The sequence below is a fragment of the Puma concolor genome, chromosome E1, assembly GCF_028749965.1.
Source record: "Puma concolor isolate L17-30 chromosome E1, mPumCon1.1.hap2, whole genome shotgun sequence".
In the NCBI taxonomy this organism is placed as follows: domain Eukaryota; kingdom Metazoa; phylum Chordata; class Mammalia; order Carnivora; family Felidae; genus Puma; species Puma concolor.
This window is the reverse complement of record NC_141680.1, coordinates 55,747,802-55,768,109: the sequence shown is the minus strand read 5'-3', so window position 1 is coordinate 55,768,109 and position 20,308 is coordinate 55,747,802. Positions and strand designations below refer to the sequence as shown.

The 20,308-nt window shown below is 51.4% G+C and overlaps 1 protein-coding gene across 9 annotated transcripts in view; it reads left to right on the top strand.

Annotated features, from left to right (window-relative positions):
* The window catches only part of SLC39A11 (solute carrier family 39 member 11), a 427,475-nt gene that overhangs the window by 405,198 nt on the left and 1,969 nt on the right, over positions 1-20,308 (top strand). For 8 of the 9 annotated variants that reach the window (XM_086687907.1, XM_086687908.1, XM_086687914.1 and 5 more), the window contains 2 exons: positions 16,297-16,395; positions 19,351-19,509. In XM_086687907.1, coding sequence (XP_086544033.1) covers positions 16,297-16,395; positions 19,351-19,509 — 258 coding nt within the window. Of the gene's footprint in view, positions 1-14,165; positions 14,322-16,296; positions 16,396-19,350; positions 19,510-20,308 lie in introns of those variants that run through there. The other variant, XM_086687913.1, reaches the window with a different exon arrangement.

Here is a 20,308-nt window from a genome sequence, read left to right as displayed (position 1 = left end):
ACACAGCAGGCTTGAAATGGCTCTCCTTAGGGAGGTCTATTTGCAGGGCTGGAAACTTGATAAGGGTGTCTCTCTGTGCCTAAACTGTTTGTGCAAATCATATTGTTTTACGCTGAACGCCTGCTTCACTTCCGGGAGTCTGGAATGTGGTGGTGTGTGGTAGTCGGAGGGTGCCTATGTGACCAGCCCCCAGTAGAATCTTTGGGCACGGAGGCTCTAATGGGTGCCCTGGGGAGACAAGAATTTGCGTGCATTGTCACAAATTCACCCCTGGAGGAACTGAGCACACCCTGTGAGCTAGCAAAAACCAGAACTTCTGGAAGCTTGTGCCTGGTTTCCACCAGATTTTGCCCCAAGTATGTCTTTCCTTTGCTGATTTTGCTTTGTATCTTTTCACTGCAATACATCTTATCTGTAGGTACGACTGAATGCTGAGTCCTGTGGGTCCTTACAGTGGCTCATCCAATTGGGGTGGGCTTGGGAGACCTCCAGCAGAAGAAGTAGCAGCAATGACAGTGGCTGATGTCAGGAGGCTGCACCTAAGGGAAGCTGCACACGGCACCCATCACATCCTAGGGTTATGAGTGGGAGGCAGCCAGGGTCCTGACCTTAGTGGATTGGAAATGGGGACTTAAGGGCTGAGAGGGCCAGGGGACTGGAAGAGGCTCAGTATACAAAGCCCAACATGAGATGGGCTCGTCACATCTTTTCATGTCAACGCTTTTTTTTAATTTTTAATTTTTAAAAAATTTTTTGTTTATTGGGGTGGGGGTTATTTTAAGGAGGAATTTAGTGAAGAAATGGGCAGAAGACACGAATAGACACTTTTCCAAAGAAGACATCCAGATGGCCAACAGACACATGAAAAGGTGCTCAACATCACTCATCATCAGGGAAATACAAATCAAAACCACACTGAGATATCACCTCACACCAGTCAGAGTGGCTAAAATTAACAACTCAGGCAACAAAAGATGCTGGTGAGGATGTGGAGAAACGGGAACCCTCTTGCACTGTTGGTGGGAATGCAAACTGGTGGCAGCCACTCTGGAAAACAGTGTGGAGGTTCCTCAAAAAATGAAAAATAGATCTACCCTATGACCCAGCAATAGCACTGCTAGGAATTTACCCAAGGGATATAGGAATGCTGATGCATAGGGGCACTTGTACCCCAATGTTTATAGCAGCACTCTCAACAATAGCCAAGTTATGGAAAGAGCCTAAACGTCCATCAACTGATGAATGGATAAAGAAGATGTGGTTTATATACACCATGGAATACTACTTGGCAATGAGAAAGAAGGAAATCCTGCCATTTGCAGCAACATGGATGGAACTGGAGGGTATTAAGCTAAGTGAAATAAGTCAGTCAGAGAAAGACAGATATCATGTTTTCACTCATATGTGGAACTTGAGAAACTTAGCAGAAGACCATGGGGGGGGGGGAGGGGAAAAATGGTTACAGAGAAGAAGGGAAGCAAACCATAAGAGACTCTTAAATATAGAGAACAAACTGAGGGTGGATGGGGTGGGGGAGGGCAGGAGGGAGGGGGAAATGGGTGATGGGCATTGAGGAGGGCACTTGTTGGGATGAGCACTGGGTGTTGTATGTAAGTAATGAATCACGGGAATCTACCCCCAAAACCAAGAGCACACTTCAATGTTTTTTTTTTTTTTTTAATCTTATTTTTGAGAGAGAGAGAGACAGAGTGTTAGTGGGGAGGAGAGGGGCAAAGAGAGAGGGAGACACAGAATCCGAAGCAGGCTCCAGGCTCTGAGCTGTCAGCACAGAGCCCAACGCAGGGCTCGAACCCCCAAACCGTGAGATCATGACCTGAGCTGAAGTTGGGTGCTCCACCAGCTGAGCCAAGGCACACCCTTGACACATTCACTTATACAGTTACTTTCTGTGTCAGGCAAATAATGTTGTAGTTGGTTCCTCTTACAAAAGTATTACAATTTTATTTACAAAAAAAAAAGGCATTTGAAGGAAAAAAGGTGGGTTGATCTAAAGTGAGAAATCGTGGTGCACATTGTGAGGGTAGGCGGGAGTGACCAGGCCGGGGGGCCGACCTTTAAGACCTTGGCTGGATGGGATTCCAGGAGACAGAAGACACCCGGCTGGGGGAAGGCAGTCAGAGGAGACCTGAGTGCTCTGGGAGGTTTCCAGGCTTCCTAGGGAGGTGCCCAGCCTGTCGGCATTGACACCCCTCCCAGGGTGGCTTAGCATGTGGAAGCCATGGAGGCAAGGGAGGAGGGCGGGCCATCGAGCATGCTCGCTGTAGCAATGGGGGGAAGCACAGTGGCGTGTGGACGACTGACTCACTTTGTGTGTATGTGGAGAGGGAGGGGCTCTTTGTGTGTGTGTGTGTGTGTGTGTGTGTGTGTGTGTGTGTGTGTGTGTGTATGTGTGTGTGTGTATAAGACTATTGTTCTCTCCATAGATAAACATTCACACTCACATAAACACACACGCGTACCTTTCTTCCCCACTGAACCATTTGACATGGCAGGGCTCTTTTTCTGTATGTACTTCAGCTGTATCTTTTAAGGATAAGGACATTCTGATTTTAAAAAGTAGAGGAGGGGCGCCTGGGTGGCTCACTCGTTAAGTGTCCAACTCTTGATTTCCACTAAGATCCTGATCTCATGGTTTGTGAGTTCGAGCCCCACATCAGGCTCTGGGCTGATAGTACAAAACCTGCTAGGGATTCTGTCTCCCTCTCTCTCTGTACCTCCTCACTTGCTCTCTCCCTCTCTCAAAATAAATAAAAATAAACTTTAAAAAAAAGTTAAAAAGGGGCGCCTGGGTGGCTCAGTGGGTTAAGTGTCTGACTCTTGGTTTGGGCTCAGGTCAAGATCTCCTGGTTTGTGGGTCTGAGCCCCGCCTCAGTCTCTGTGCTGATGGCAAGGAGCCTGCTAGGGATTCTGTCTCCCTCTCTCTGCCCCTCCCCTGCTTGCTCTCTCTCTCTCAAAAATAAATAAGTAAACACTTAAAAGTTTTTAAATGAAATAAATTAAAAAATAGAGGAAAGGAAATGAACACTATTCATAAAGAAGGTATAATACGCAGTACCTGGCACATAGACTCTCTAAATATTTGATGAATGGAGGGGGGGGGCCCTGGCTGGCTCAGTTAGAAGAGCATGCAACTCTTGATCTCGGGGTCGTGAGTTTTGAGCCCTATTTTGATGGTAGAGATTACTTAAAAAAACTGTAAATATTTGATGAATGACTAAATTTGTCTATTAAATTATTTGAGAAGTCTCAGAGCAAAGCAACCTACTTAACTTTGGGGGGAAAAAGGAAGAATAAAGACATTCTGTCACATAACCACAATATGATTTTCCCACCCAGGAAATTCCACACTGGTCTAATGAAGTTATCTAGTACGCTGACCCTCTCCAATTTTTGTAATCAGTCCCAAATGTCCTTTATAGATGTGTCTGTGACATTTTATATGTTGGCTTTGGCGTTGCATTTGGCTGTCACATCTCCTTAATCTCCTTTAATGGAAAGCAGTTTCCTGCCTTTCTGTCTTGGATGACAATGATGTTCTTGGACTGGCTGTTTTCGATAGGAAGCAGTGGAGAAGGCAACCTTCTTCATAATCTCCTGTTCACATGGGACGGTTCTTTTTTTTTTTTTTTTAATGTTTATTTATTTTTGAGAGAGAGAGAGAGAGAGAGAGAGAGAGAGAGAGCGCATAAGCATGGGAGGGGTGGAGAGAGAGGGAGACAATCCGAAGCAGGCTCCAGGCTCTGAGCTGTCAACACAGAGCCCGACGCGGGGCTTGAACTCATGAACCGTGAGATCATGACCTGAGCCAAAGTCAGATGCTTAATTGACTGAGCCACCCAGGTGCCCCAAGAACATTAATATTTGAAACCAACGGGGTATTTTACAATGTTCGTGATAGGCACCCCCTCTCCAACCCCTGCATTGGAAGATTGGTACTGGACAGCTTCGCGGTGTGAAATATTGCCCTGAATCACAGGTTACCCACCCCCGCATAAACTGAGAGTACAGGAAGATCCACCCTCACTCTGCAAGGTTTCTGTAGGAGTCGGGGGCGGGGGCAGCACATGTGGGTGAAGTCCTTAAGCTCTAGAATCAGATCTGGAATTTCAGCGACTTGGGGGGCTCGTGAGTTTGGGAGAGATATTTCACCCTCTGTAAGCCTCAGCTTCTACATCTCTAAAATGGGTTCATGGCGTTTCTTGTGCCAGAGTAAAATGAGTTGGTTCATCCACAGCACTTGTCTTTGGATCTGGGCAAGGCGGAATCTGCTGTTCTTGCTGTGGTTGCCGTTGGCCTGTGATCGGCACCTGCCGCTTCTCGCAAAGGCGGCTCTGACGAGGGTGGCTGCTTCGCCCACCCTCTTGGTGTCATTAGCAGCATGTACACAGCAGCAGACGCAGAACCTTCCAGCTGAGGATTATCCACAGCCCACCTCACTGGCGTGGGCTTCTTGGGCACGCATCTTGCATCGGAACATAGTCGTCCCCCAGCAGCAAAGCTCAGCATCCCCAGCTAGCCAGGATGAGGAAGGAAGAGAGTTCTTTCTTGTTAGATTTCTTTCGAGCACCCTGCCTGGTTTTCTTCATGTAAGTCTGCACTCAGAGGCAGCGGGCTATGATCTATGGGCCACATGCTTTCAGTGCCGTGAGGCTGGAGAGCCTAAGACAGCGGTCTCATGGATGTCGAGTGTTCTGAGGCTTGGGGAGGTGCTGTTGTTCGGGGGTGAGGGTCCAGGGCTGGGCCATGACTCCCTGGGTCTTGCTCCTGCCTCTTCACCTGCACCTTCAAGTTCCGTAAAGAAGGACGATGAAGGATGACCAGACACCCTAACCCCAACGTCTTCACCCATCCTCGTGCACTCCTTGCAAGCCTCCCATGTTGTTTGCATGACACTCTGACTCCCGTGCACTGCAATGCTTTGAGTTGCAGCTCGAGGCTTCCCATGCTCCAAGTCGTCTTGGCCATCAAGCCATTGACATCACCGGCCGTGCAGTTGGAAGTGGGTAGAACCCCACGTTTCCCTGCACGCCTCTCCCGCACTCCCTGCACTGTGGGTCTTTGCTAGCTGAAGAGAGCGTAGGAAGTTCGGAGCCCCTCAGACTCGTTTCATTTGCAAGGAATATCATTCCTCTTTGTTCCAGGGGGCCCAGGCTGGTTGCCCCACAACAGACTGCATACTGACAGGCGGCTTTCTCCGCCCAGCTGCGGTTATAGCTACATGCAAATCGCCCGCGATTTCTCACCAGAGCTCAAAGCTCCCTGTTCGGTTTGCATTAGGCGTGCAGTTCAATTACTCTCCTTGAAGGAGGAGGAGCAGGTGGTGTTCAGCTTTGAACTCCGTCCACATGCCCCAGGGATAAGTGAAGGTATCGTTTGGTCTTAACAAGGGAGTGGGGGGAAGAAAAATGCCTGTTCTCTAAGTTTTGCATTGGCCAAGAGCCAGGCCGAGAGAGCAACGTGACCGAGACGGCAGTCGAAGGCTATTGAGAGCTTATGTTATTCAGCAACAGAGCATCGGGCTTCCAGTTCCGTGCCCAGAAGATTGTTTTGCGGGTGGAAAAGAAAGGAGCCTTTCAGCCCCTCTCATTTGGCCTGCACTGCGGTTTTCGCTGAGCACCCGGTTCGGAGTTTCCTCCTGGAGCGATTGGTTTATGCTGTCCAGATGTGCACAATGCAATGGTTTTTGTTTTTCGGCTTTCCAGATGTGCACGGCCGGGAAAACGGGCTTTGGCAAACACGGAGGCCGGTCTCTGCAGCCCCTGAAATCCAGAGAACCCACAATGCTGCCCTTGTGTAGGAATTACAAAGCTTAGGGTCTGGAAAAGAGCTTATGGGTTGCCCAATTCAGCCTCCTTGCTTTAGAGCTGGGGACACCGCGGCCCAGGGAGCTGTGACATGCTCGCTGCTGATTGATTACCTGCGGCTGGCAGCAGGCGAGACCTCGGCCTTGCTGGAACTCACGGCCCGTCTCTCTGCGCATGTCTGTTTCATGGCTGTGTGCACCTGGCACTCTTCTAGTGTTCACCGGGACACCTAGGTGAACAGAGATTCCTAGCGTGTTTCGATGCCAGGTCAGACACAGGGGAAAGAGTGAATCATTTTTCACCTATGAAAAAAAAGTACATTATACAGTAGGTTAGATGGTAGAGATTTCTATCAAAGAAGGAAGAAGAGAAGAAAATTAGGTTTAAAGGGGAATGAGAGCACTGGATGGTTTGCAATTTTAGATAAGGGGAGGAGGGAGATTTCACTGAGGAGGTGACTACCTTACAACTGCTGAATAACAAAAATAGCTCAAAGTTTGGTGGCTCAAACCAATAAACATTAGCTCATGTTTTTTTGTGGGTTAGGAATTGGAGAGTGGCTTTGCTGAGTAGTCCCTGCTCCGTGTCCCTCTTGAGATTGCAATCAGGAAGTCAGCTGGGGCTGCTCTCATCTGAAGGCTGGACTGGGCTGGAGGACCTGCTTCCAAGATGGCAGACCACATGGCTGCTGGCTGGAGGCCCCCTTGTCACATGCGTGCCTCCATGTGGCTGCTTGAGGGTCCTACGACATGGCAGCTGGCTTCCCCCAGAGCTAGTGATCGAGAGAGACAGATGAAAGCCACAAAGTCTTTTGTGACCTAAGCCTTGGAAAAGTCATATAGCCCAGTCTGGAAAGAGGTGAAGAAGTGAGCCACAGATACCCAAGGAGGAATATTCCAGTAGAAATGCCCAAAACTGGAGAGAGAGAAGGGCAGAGAGAGAAGAGCAGAGAGAAAGGCTGAACAGATAGAGTAGAAAGAGCCAGGGAAGAAGAATAGAGGAGGTCAGAGAGAAGACAAAGGGTGGGGACATGTATGTCACGGCAAGCTAGGAGAAGGGCTTGGGTGCTGCCTCTGGGTGAACTGGGTAGCCACAGCAATTTTGAGCCAAGGAGCAGCGTAAGCAGGTGTAGTAGGTGTGGCGAGAACAGACTGGAGGGGTAGGGAGAGAAGCAAGGGGACCAGTTAGAACACTGCCACCGTAAACCATGCAGGAGATGGTGGCAGTTCCCACCTGGGTGCAGCCGTGGAGGAGGGAGGAAGTGCCTGGATCCACATAGGCTTGGAGTATAGATCTACAGGTTTCTCTATCGGGTTATGGGTGAGGAGTGAGAGTAGCCGAGAATGACATCAAGGTTTGTGGTCTTCATTCCCTGAAGCCATCACTGGCCACTTTTTCTCCCTGCTTTCTGTGGTTTTATATGAAGAGATGGCTTATGGGAAAGGCTTGGAACCCAGCACCGTTTGCCTTATTGCTGTGACCCGCGCTGTGTTCTACGGTTTATCGTTCGCCCTTTGTGGGACCTTGGTTATTACTGTCTACAAAATGGAAAATAAACTTCTACTTCTCAAGTGAAAGAAAGAATACATGTTCATAAAGGCACTTAAAGCTCTTTAGAAGAAACTACTAAAGTGCTGGAAAATTTTTTAATGGTTTGTAATGGTATTTTTCATGCTGGAGAACAGAATGTTTTTGTGGCACGTCCTCCCCTCCAATGTTGATCCTGCAGATGGAATGACTGATGCAGGCAGTGGATAAGAAAATGGGGTGAATTATGGCAGGGGGATAAACTCGGGTGTTCTAGGAAAGGCCTGACACCAAGCTCCAAACCTATGGCCCCGGGGAAGCCAGCTTCATGCCAAGTTTGCAAAGTGTTCATCACCCATAACCCTCCCAGGATCCTCCAGCGGGGTACCTAAACCATTCACAGAATGTCCCCAAGCAGGCATGACTAGGCTGAGCCATTGGAAGCGAAGACAGTGGATCCTCATGGGGCTGGAGCAGGGGGAGCAGGGAGCCCGGGGTTGGAGGCTCCTGGGGTGCTCATCATGTTCTGTTTCTTCATCTGGGTGGGGAGTTCGTGATGACCATCAAGTTTCTGAAAATTCATCAAGCAGAACACTTATCGTATGTGCTCTTCTCTGCATGTACATTCAGCTGCAATAAATTGTCTTTATTAAAAGGCAGTGAGTGTGGGGGGGACACCTGGGTGGCTCAGTCAGTTAAGCAGCCGACTCTTGGTTTTGGCTCAGGTCATGTTCTCACGGTTCCATGAGTTTGAGCCCCACAGCAGGCTCCACGCTAATGGTGTGGAGCCAGCTTGGGATTCTCTCTCTCCCTCTCCTTCTGCCTCTCTCTCAGTCTCTCTCAAAATAGATAAGTAAGCTTAAAATAAAAAAGGCAATGAGGAGTTTTCTTGTCCCCACCTGGGACCTGAATTCCTACCTTGAGAGCATCTACATTCTCTACTAAAATGCACTGGTCTTTTTTTTTTTAATGGATTTTATTTTTATTTTTTAGAGAGCACGAGAGGGAGAGGGTCAGAGCAAGAGAGAGAGCGAGAGCGAGAGAGAGAGAGAGAGAGAGAGAGAGAGAGAATCTCAAGCAGACTCCATGCTCAGTGCAGAGCCCGATGCACGGCTCGATCATACGACCCAGGGATCAAGACCTGAGCCGAAATCAAGAGTCAGAAGTTCAACCAGCTGAGCAGCTCAGGCGCCCCCAAATGCACTGTTTTAAAAAATCAATTACTTTATTTTATTTTATTTTTTTTTTAATTTTTTTTTCAACGTTTATTTATTTTTGGGACAGAGAGAGACAGAGCATGAACGGGGGAGGGGCAGAGAGAGAGGGAGACACAGAATCGGAAACAGGCTCCAGGCTCTGAGCCATCAGCCCAGAGCCTGACGTGGGGCTCGAACTCCCGGACCGCGAGATCGTGACCTGGCTGAAGTCGGACGCTTAACCGACTGCGCCACCCAGGCGCCCCAAAAAATCAATTACTTTAAAGGAGAACCCACCAATAAGTTGTTGCTATTGGCCTCTGACACTTCCCATCAATTAGTAGGTGAGAGAAGGCATAGCTGGGCTTTGTCTGTTTGGGGACTCTATGTGATTAGAAGCACACAACATTCACGATTTGTATCTAGTTTTTCTCTTTTTTTTCTCACTCAAAATTTTGCCTCTGAGATGCGTCATACTGTTGCACGTAGTTATAGGTCATTCATTCTCGTTGCTGTATGCCATTGCACGGTGTGACCGGAAGGCTGTTTCTTTATTCGCTCAGTCTTTGATGGGCGTTTGCTGAGTTTTCCGTTTGGGGCTGTTACTGATAGAACCTAGTAGCCTTTTTATGAATACGTAAGCACATTACTCTTGGGTACATAGCCCCAGGTGCTTTTTAAGTCTCACGAGGCAGCCTTGCACCTGGCCTGTGCATAGAGCTGATTTATTTGCCAGGAGACATGGCAGGTGAAGATCCCCGGGGTGTCCCTGGGGGAGCGAGAGATTCCCCGCCTCCCCCCCACCCCACCCCCAAATCTGGGAGGCTTCTCTGCTTTCCTGCAAGGAGAGGTGCGCAGTGGTGGCCCGAGTCACCCCTGTACGCCTCCCTGCCTTGTGGCTTGCTTCCTGGGGCTCTTCCCCGCCCTCTCTGCGAAGGTCGGCAGACTTTAAGGGAAAGGATGGGTCATCCCCGCTTTCCAGCCTGTGGCAATAAAGCCTCCCAAAACTGTAAGAAGGGGGTGGGGAAGATCCCTTTCATGCTAAACCAGCTCCACGGAGCAGGTAGGGCCCAGCAGCCCCGCGGGGAGCCTCCAGCCCCTACCCATCTGCAGGCTCATCAAACACCTCAGCCGGCAGCCCGAGTGGGAAGCTGGTGATGTCACCGCCGAGCCTGAACAGTCAGGCCTTTCAGGGCAGGATGATAACAATCAACACGGTGTGTGAGGGCCTGCCACGCAAGAACACACACGCTCACGGCACAGGGGAGGATCTGCAAGAGCCCGGGTGAAGCGGGGCTTGTCAGGAATATGCTGTTCTTTCATAACCAGCAGCGCAGAGATCATAGCCTGGAGAGCAGGCTGCCCTCGCACCTGCCAACTCCCAGAGGAACCCGTGACGCTCCCTCCCACCTCCCCGGGGACCCCTCGCCTCCAACCCCAGCCCTAAACCTGCCACGGAGCAATAATCTGCGCGTGGGGTTCCAGCAGGAATGCCCCGTCGCACAACTCCAGAAGGGTGCCGGTCACAGAGCACACGACGCGCACAGCACGTCCACGACTCCGAGGCCCCAAAGCTACTGCCTTAGGAATGCAGGAGCAGAGGCCCCATCATTGCCCAGTGTCACTTCTACCTTGAATCCCAGGAGTCTGTCCCGCCACAGCTAAGTTCCCTGAAAGACTCAACTCCACTGAACCAAGAAATTCTCAAATAACGTGGATGGGGTCGGATGTTGTCCTTTGCTTGGTCTGAGCAATGTTTTCTGACGTTCAGATACTTGCTGAGGAAGAAACCTAAGCAGTGGTTGTTAAGCAGGGACCACTCAGCCCCCCCCTTCCCCCCCCCCCCCCGCCCCAGAAGACTTTCTGCAGAGTCTGGAGACATTTTTGGTTGTCAGGACTGGGAGGGTACCGCTGGAATCTAGTGGGAAGAGGCCGGAGATGCTGTTAAACCTCCCACCATGCCCAGGACAGACCCTACAGCAAAGAGTGACCTGGCCTAACATGTCCGTAGTGGCGAGGTTAAGAAGCCGTGCCGTGGATGAGACGTTCCAACCCCGTTAACTCTGGGGGGTCTCTGGTTAACACCTCTTCCATCAGGTCTGGTGTCCTTGCCTCCAGATCGCCCCAAATCGCAGATCACCACTGAGTGGGCATATGGCATCACCTGCTCGTCTGCTGGGGACATGAGCCCAGGTGACCATCTCTCTCCAAGATGGTGTGATGGGTCTGCGTGAGGCTCAGAGGACCCGAAGTATGTGACCACTGTCACTTCGTGGCCGGGTGACCTTGGGGATGGCCGCTCGTGCATCAGTTTCCCCGTCTGCAAAATGGGGATAGGAAGGGTAGAAAACACTTAACAAGGTAGTTGAGGTTAATTGTGTTGCTACGTGTAATAAAACACCCACAACCACGCCTCCCATTTTATCACCTTCAATAAATGGCAGGGATGATTGTCATTATCTTTATTCCAGCCAGGGGACCTTAGGCTCCCGTGATGGGCATGGTAAGCGGAGATGAGACGCGAGCTGATTTCGGGGGCGGGCTGTTGCCATGGGGAATGTGCGCCCTGTGCTTAGTGCTGCTGCCCTTGCTGAAAACTTTCCCCAAGTTCAAGGCCTGAGATAATTAAGTGGCAGGTTTGAGTGGAGACCACCAATACACGAGTTTCGAGGGAACGCCTCCAAAGGTGGGCTGGAGGCCCCTGGGGCGCAACTCCACACCTGGCCTTGGGAAGACTGGGGTGCAGCTGGGCCGGGGCACTGAGCACTCAGCACTGAGCAGACTCAGCAGACTGTGACGCTTTCTTGTGCGCAGGAACGGTACAAGATGGGTGTCTAGGACACCAGCGCCCGCATGCCCGCGTGTGTGTGTGTGTGTGTGTGTGTGTGTGTGTGTGTGTGTGTGTAGGCTTTGAACTGGGGAAGGGGTGAGAAAAGACGGCCTGGATGACCCTGGCCTACCACCTCATTCCTACGCTTGCTCAGTTCCTTCTTCCCTTGGGACACGCGTCTCCCCATCTCTCTCTGTTGATTAAAAGGATCCCTGTCCTTCAAAGTCCGTCTTGAATGTCACCTTCTGTCTCGGATCATCTTCTTCTGCGGGAATCGTCCTCCCCTCACACTTTGCGCTGCTCTTCCGGCTTTGAGCCAGTTCCGTGCCGTCCTGTCCTTTGTAGGCAGGTGTTTTGCCCTCTCTTTGATCGCAGACTCCTTGAAGATCGAGGGGGGCCCTTCCTACCATCTTTCTTCGTATGTGACCCGAGCTCTCACACATGGCCAGTGCGCAGTGGTGGATTCTGGAGGCGCCCTTGAAAGGGGGCTCCCTGCTGGCCGACAGTTGCTATTTCTGGCCTTGGTTCCGACCAGGAGGTCACAGAATCAAGACGGTTGAGGAGCATGAGCCCAAGAAGAAGTTTCACGTGAGGCTGGGAAGGTCACCAGGCGCTGGGGAGCAGCAGAGCCCGAATGCCGCCTTGTTCGGGAACCTCGGGCAATTTGAACAGTAGGACCGTTCGAGGAGCCCCAGCTCTGGGCTGTGTGCTGTGATTGGCACTTCACAGCGATTGTCCACAGAAGAACCCCGAAAATGGGGCATTTATGCCCCTTTTGTGGAAAAGCGAAGGCCGAGTTTCCTATAGCTTGCGCTGGGTCACAGTGGTGCACTTGGGGGGTCCCACCGGGTCTGTCAGGCAAACCTACTATCTGTCACACCACCTCTCTGTGCCTTGGTTTCTCCCTTAACCATGAAGGTGTTGGACAAGGGACCTCCAAAGGCCTCTGCAGCCAGTTCTCTGGCTTTTACTCTGGGGGCTGAGTGGGAGGAGGACGCAGGAGATGAGAAGGCAGGCCTGGGGTGGGGGGCAACGGGATCGGGCTTCTAAGAAGAAGCAGCAACAGCTGCCCACGGGGATGGCCTTTCTTCCTGTCGCTCACCTCTCAGGAAGATAGGGGCAAGGAGGGCCCTTCTGACAGCAGCCTGGACGGCCAGCATTGCACCTGACAGGCCCCGGCCCTCCTCCACTTACTCTCTCCTCCCCACCCCTGCTCTCCCCATGGATGTCCTTTCCCTGCCCTTCTCTCCCCTCCCTTGCGAGTCCCAGTCAGACACAGATGACGGGTCACCGTGGGGCTTGGCTTGACCCTGAGACAAAGGGGTGCCGTCAGGGGACAGCGTGTGGTTTCTTTTCTTAATGAGCCCTTCGTCCCCACCTCCTTCTCCCTGCCGCTAATTTGCTGCGGTCCAGATTAGTGGCAGGGTCTTTGTGCTTCCTCTGGGAAGAACAAAACGCAGGACACGGCAGCCTGACGGTCTTGGGAAGGACAAGGTTTGGGTTTCTCCCCTTGCTTTTCAAATCCGTTGGGAACCTTCATAGCCCATCCTGGAAAGGAACCCTCTCATCTGGGCTTTCCCTGCCCAAAGTGGGATGAAGGGGGGATGGCCCCCCAGGCCCCGCTACCTGGAGAGGCGGCAGGAAGGGCCCAGGCTCTCGCGTGGAGCCAGGGAGAGCACAGTAGGGCTGCAAGAGGAGTGAGCGTCTGGGGCTTCCTTCCTGGCAGACCGCCCTTTCCCCCTCACTCATGGGGCTCCATCCTGCTGATCTCGGCCCCCACGGCTAAGGCAGCTCCAAGCTTGTCCATCCAAGGGACCAGCCCTGCCAGCCTGAGCCCCTGCTCCCCCTCTCCTCTTTTGCCCTGGGCACCTGGGAGCCACCCTCTTCTGTCACTGCTGTTGCTACTCCTGTCGCCCCAGCAACCCTCCACTTTGATGCTTCTGTTCTCTGTTCTTCCATTCTGAGCCCCTCCAGGACTCCCCCGTTCAGGTTGTATGCACAGGAAGCATCCAGGCTGCTGGCCACCTGGTGCATTCACAAGGAGCCGCTGGTGTCCTCAGCTCCCACGTGGGGCCACCCCGGTGACACTTCTCAGCTGAGTGTCAGGATAGCAGGAAGGGGTCTCCTGGGCCGGAGGTGGGCGTGGCGACGAGCCTCATCCTCACCCATTTTGGTGATGTCTTAGGTCACGGGTTCGCAACACCGCGGGCGCGTTCTTCAAGTCTGCGGGTCTGGAGCCCGACACCATAGCGATCAATTGCGGCCTCCGAGGGTGGGCCCGGGCATCGGCATTTCGGCCAGGGCTGGGAGCTCTGGATTTTTTAATTCAGTCCTGAGCTGACGCAAATGATGAAGTGGTACTACAGAGGGTGTGGAGGGGACTGAGCCCTTCCATGGGGTCCCCCCCACCTAGCTGACATCTTACAGGTTCAGGGCATACGGCGGAGCAGGGAACACGGTGGGCTAGTGTGTGTGTGTGTGTGTGTGTGTGTGTGTGTGTGTGTGTGTGTGTGAAGAACAGAGCCAAGTTGGGAAGGGATGTGTATGAAGATGGGAAGGGCAGAGACTCTGTGGTCTGACCCTTGCGGGGGGGTGAAGGGGCCCAGGAGCACTCAGGAGAGATCTGGTGATCTCCCAGCAAGGTGGTGCCCTGCTGAGGACGGCCTGGCAGGTCTCAGAGGGTGTAGCACCTGGTTGGGCTGGGAGCCCCATGTCAGAGTCAGGGCAGGGCGGAGGTGATGTGGCTTGCCAGGGATAGAAGAATGGGGTTTCTGTGCTGCTTATCAGGATGGTGGCTGCTGGACAGGATGTGGAGGAGGCTCCCACAGCCCGCCTGGCGGATGGCTGCAGTCAGTGCTGCGTCATGGTGAGGACTTTGGCCGGGCAGCCCCACCTCTGACTTGCTGGTGACATGGGGCTGGCAACTCTGGGGTTAGGCTGGGGGTAAGTCATGTGCCTACCTGTGAACGGGGTGTGGGGGGGCAGGCGATGCTGTTTCTACGTCAGACAAGGGACTCGAGATCTGGTCAGACACTTTGATCTTCCTCGTTGAAAGAAACCTTAGATTCAGGTCAAGAAAGCTGGTTGTATTCACTTATCCATTCGGGGGCGGGGAGGGGATGCTGAAAAAGTGTGGGGGAAAGAAGGGACCACCACTTTGAGGGTCTATTTGAGAAGACAGGACAGGGGCTCATGAAATACTGGCAAGATGATATTGGCAAATGAAACCTTAAGGTTCATTTCTTCCACAGAAATATATTTTAAATGTCCCTTGCTCCTGAAGTAGGAGCTCACGGTCAGTGTGGGCTATGACAGTGATAGCAGAAGCCTCTAGAGCCCAGGGCTCTCTGCCCTGATCCAAGATCCAAGAGGTGAGAAGTGAGACTCCCATTTTTTTAAGTCTTTCTTTTTCTTTCTTTCTTTCTTTCTTTCTTTCTTTCTTTCTTTCTTTCTTTCTTTCTTTTTTCTTTTCTTTATTCTTTCTTTCTTCTTTCTTTTTTCTTTCTTCTTTCTTTCTTTCTTTCTTTCTTTCTTTCTTTCTTTCTTTCTTTCTCCCTCCCTCCCTCTCTCTCTTCCTTTCTTCCTTCTTTTCTCTTTCTTTCTTTCTTTCTTTCTTTCTTTCTTTCTTTCTTTCTCCCTCCCTCCCTCCCTCCCTCCCTTCTTTCTTTCTTTCTTTCTTTCTTTCTTTCTTTCTTTCTTTCTTTCTTTCTTTCTCCCTCCCTCTCTCTCTTCCTTTCTTCCTTCTCTCTCTTTCTTTCTTTCTTTCTTTCTTTCTTTCTTTCTTTCTTTCTCTTTCTTTCTTTCTTTCTTTCTTTCTTTCTTTCTTTCTTTCTCCCTCCCTCCCTCCCTCTCCCTCCCTCCCTTTCTTTCTTTCTTTCTTTCTTTCTTTCTTTCTTTCTTTCTTTCTTTCTTTCTTTCTTTCTTTCCTTCTTTCTGTGGGAGAGGGCAGAGAGAATCCCAAGCAGTCTCTACCCTGTCAACACAGAGCCTGATGCGGGGCTCAAACTCACGAACTGTGAGATCATGACCTGCGCTGAAACCGAGTCAGATGCTTAGCTGACTGAGCCACCCAGGCGCCCTGAGAAGTGAGACTCTTGACTCTGATCCCAAGCCCAGCCCCCAAGGCCAGCCTTTTTTCACCCTCCGCAGATAGCAGGACAGTTTGCCCCTGAGCCTGACCAGTGACCACAGCACAGCCCCTCCCCCCTGCCGCCACGTGTCCCACAGGAGCAGAGGAGAGAGGATCTCAGTGAGCACCACAGGGGCCCAAAGAAGCGTGGTGCCAGTGCCGGACCCACAGAGAGTCGGCGTGGAAGCCAAGCCCAGGAGACCTGTGTCCCTGTTGGATTCTATTTGGCACCTCCCCGCCCCATTTCCGAGGTTGCCTCTCAGTAAAATGCGATGTATCTGTCTCCAAGCCAGAAAGGAATGGAGACCCAAAGGTACTGAGCACCTCACATGTGCTGGGAACTGTACAGGCATGAGGTCATTGGGCCACACGGCAGTCGGCCATCCTTCGTAGGAGATGTTACCATCCCCACGCAAGCCCGTCTGTGGTATTCATAAGGCTCTGAGACCTACAAAGTCAAATGATTTGCACAAAGTTATACGGCTGAGTGGCAGAGCATGGGTGGTCCTAATGTCCAGCCAGCATGCTCTCTGCTTACTGTAGCGCCATAAAGATCCAGTGTCCCTGGGGACCAGGAGCAGCACCAAGGGGTGGACGGTCTGTATCAGCCCTTTCTCCTTGCGTCCTGCACCTGCACCTATGCCCTAACCTTGCCTTTCCTCCACCTGGCACAGGTCTCACCTGGATCTCTGACACCAAAGGGCATCGTTGGGCCTAGGCGAGGGGGTCCTGCGTGTGTGGGTGCTCAGTTCTAGACGGTTGCCTCCATGTGTCTTCTTGGTCTTTCAGGAATTTAGCCATTGGAATCGGGATCCAGAATTTCCCGGAGGGCCTCGCTGTCAGCCTCCCCCTGCGAGGGGCTGGCTTCTCCCCCTGGAGAGCCTTCTGGTAAGTGCTCCGAGAGTGTCAGCTGTCAGAGGCCAGGGTCGTGTCTGACGTAAAGTCAGAGCAGTCCTCTGTATGGGCTTCCTTCTTCAAGAACCATCTCTTCTGTCCCGGAAGTGTCTCTGGAGCTTCTGGTCAAACGCCAACAGTCTGTTTGAGTCCTGAGCCCTCAAGGGTGGGAGGAAGCTCAAGAAACTCATCTCTTGACCTTCAGCCTTTACATAAACCAGCTCAAATCGCCAGGTTTCCTATTTCAAAATGTTTCCATTGTAGCCACGCCATGCCCATTCGGTGTTAGGGCTCTTTCCCCTCCAGTAGGAAGTAAACCAATGTCTACCCTAAATATCACATGCCTTTGCTGAGGCCCATCTGACCACAGCCCGTCTCCAAGAGTCACACACTAGCCCCTGTCACAATCCTTGTCACTATGAAGGCCAGGATCGTGTCCATAGGAGATGATGCCCTACTGTACTCAGACTTTGTGTTTTCATGGGCTCCAGAGGCCTTTCTAGTCTCTTCCTTAATTTTACCTTCTCAGTGACACATAAGGTGAGTCCTCAGTTTTCAGAGGAGAGAACTGTGGCCTTGAATGTCAGGTGACTGGTTTCAGTGGTGGTGACTCCAAGACCAGAAGTTTAATCTTCTGTCCCTCAACTCAGGACTCTGAGCCTCAGAATACTTCTCTGTTCAAGCAATCACTGCTCTAGAATGTATGGTGAGGGCATTTAAAAAGACTGCTAATAACAACAATTTAAAAATGCCTTCCATTTTATGGGGCCTTATGACTTACAAGTTCTTACACATACTTAAATTATCTTATTTCCCCCCTCCTGTCTCTTTCTCCATTGCCGGAGTCTACGGAATAGAGGCCTAGGTGCGGGCAGGGCATCATGGCCTTAGAGATTTGATTCAAATGTGAGTTCTGGGAGCCCAGTAGCTGTGACTGCTTTTTTTCATATGGGAGGGGCACCCCGGACAGGAGGTGAGGGACCCTGAGCTTAAACTTTTTTTCTTCTTGCTCCAGTCTGGGCCTGACGTCCAACTCACTTTTTCCCCAAGTGACAAAGCCAAGCCAGGAATTGTACCCGCAGCACAGAGCTACAAAGTCGGCCGACCCGTGCACAGGGCACAGGTCAGGCAGCGGTGGCCCCTTACAGGGTTCTGCAGCACAGACAATGTTTCCCCCATGCCCACTGCCTGCCCCTGGCCAGGGAGAAGCAGAGAAGCGGGGGGCAGGGCGGGGGTGGAGTTCACAGCCCTGTCCTGTCACTGGGGAGGCACGCTGGGCGGGGAAGTGCCCCAGTGCACCTCTGGGTTTCTTGCCCCCATTTTACAGATGGAGAGATTGAGGCTCACAGGCAGTATATCTTGCCAAATGCCCACAGCAAGGGGTAGTGGGAAAGATATCCCAGCTCCCTTGTCTAGTGGTGTCCAACCCATATCAGGTGACTTTTGCAGGTGGTGACTTTTGCTCCGCTATGGGGAGCAGGTGCCAGCTCATCTGCTCTCTGCATTCTCAGCACTCACCTGGGCTACTGTTTTACTCAGGGCTCATATGATTTCAAGCAACAGAGACCCACTCTCACTAGCTCAAATAAAGGGAATTATTTATATTTTTTATTGTGAAAGAGAGTGTGCGTGTGCACAAGTGGAGGAGGGGCAAAGAGAGAGGGAGAGGGAGAGAATTTCAGGCAGAACCCACCACGGGGCTCGATCCCATGAACCATAAGGTCATGACCTGAGCTGAAATGAAGAGTTGGACGCTTAACCGACTGAGCCACCCAGGTGCCCCAGGGACTTAAAAAAAAAATTTTTTTTTTTAATGTTTATTTATTTTTGAGAGAGTCAGAGACAAAGACAGAGTGCGAGCAGGGCAGGGGCAGAGAGAGAGAGGAAGACACAGAATCGGAACCAGGCTCCAGGCTCTGAGCTGTCAGCACAGAGCCTGATGCGGGGCTTGAACTCACGGACCGTGAGATCATGACCTGAGCTGAAGTTGGACGCTTAATCCACTGAGCTGCCCAGGCCCGCCCCCCCGCCGCCAACCGAGGGATTTTTTTTTTTTTAAAGAAGAAATCTCAGCTTAATTCAGGATGGGGGTAGTGGGGAGAGGCCATCAGTATACATCTAGCCAGGTAGGTCCACATCTTCAGTAGAGACGCATGGGTGCAGCTCCTTCAGAAGGGGGTACAGTTGTGACCCAAACGCACCAGGCACAACTATGCTAGGGAAGTGTCTATACCACTCCTAATCAGTGTCCTCTCGGTCAAGAGACAAGGTAGACATCAGCTGACCAATGGTTAGCAAGCACGTGGTGGATCTGTCCAATGGGTTATTGCTCAGTCATAAAAGAAAGGAATGATACGTGTTATGACATGGATGCACCTTGAAAACATTATGTGAGATGAAATAAGCTAGTAAAAAGGACCACATATTGCTTGAGTCCGTTTATACGAAATATCCAGAATAGGCAAATCCATCGAGACAAAAAGCAGATCAGTGGTTGCCAGGAGCTGGGGGAGGGAGGGGTGGGGAGTGGCCGCTGATGGGTGTGGGGTTTCCTTTTGTGGTGATGAGAATGTTCTGGAACTAGATAGGGGTGATGGTTGCACAACCTTGTGACGATACTAAAACCACTGGACTGAACACATTAAATGGGTGTGCCATATGGTATGTGAATTATATCTCAATAATGCTATTATGGAAGACAGACAGTGTGGAAACCTTAAAACTCTACCGGAAACCCGGGGAGGGGGGAGCCTACTGTGTTAGAGGAGGTCAGGGAAGAAGGAGGTGGCTAAAAACACAGTGATTTGCACTGCTGTGCGCGGATATGACGTGGAATGAAATGCATCCATTTTCTGGGGCTGAGTCAGCAGTCTGAGCACAGAGTGCCTGAGCGTGCTGGTATCTGCTTGACTTTCCTCATAGTGGCACTTGTCTCTGGTCTCTCCTCAGGTACGGGCAGCTAAGCGGCATGGTGGAGCCCCTGGCAGGGGTCTTTGGTGCCTTTGCCGTGGTGCTGGCTGAGCCCCTCCTGCCCTACGCCCTGGCCTTTGCTGCTGGCGCCATGGTCTATGTGGTCATGGACGACATCATCCCCGAGGCTCAGATCAGGTTGAAGAGCATCCCCTCCCCCATTCGTGCTCATCTGTTTCCCAAGCCCGGGCCCTGCATACAGATCTTGCCTTTCCTCACTTGCTGCTCCTTTCTTTGCTCCCACCCCTTTCTGCCGCTTCCCGAGATCGTCCCCACTCCCTTCTCAACTGTGTTTTCTGAAACTAGAGAGAGGAGTAAGGGGCAGGTGGGAGGGGATGGCCCAGGTGACACCAGGTAATGGCATACAGACACTCTACCTCCCCACCCCCATGACACAGACGATTAGCTTTTGCATATTGTCCCTTTCTCTCCCCACCCTTCTCTTTCTCGATTTTTCTAGGGCTAGAATCTCGGGAGAGGTGAGCTCTGAGAGCCAAAGCTATCCATCCATGTTCTTATTATGTAGCCATAGGCCAGGTGTCCGGGAAGGGGGAGGGGGGGTGCTTCCTTTCTTTGTTTGATTTATTGATTTATTGATTGATTGATTGATTGATTGATTTTACATATTTATTTCGAGAGAGAGAGAGAAAGAGAGAGAGAGAATCCCAAGCAAGCTCAGTGCCACCAGCACAGAGCCTGACGCAGGGCTCAGTCTCACGAACCGTGAGATCGTGACCTGAGCTGAAATTAAGAGTCGGATGCTTAACCGACTGAGCCACCCAGGCACCCCTGTTTCATTTGGTTTTTGTAGCTAGTTTAAAGGTCAGATTCAATAATATCATCAAGAATTTAATTGCCACTCTTTATCATTTGAGCATTTATTCCAGAGCCATAAGAGGTGTCTTTGGGCAAGTTACTTCTGTATGCCTCAGTTTCC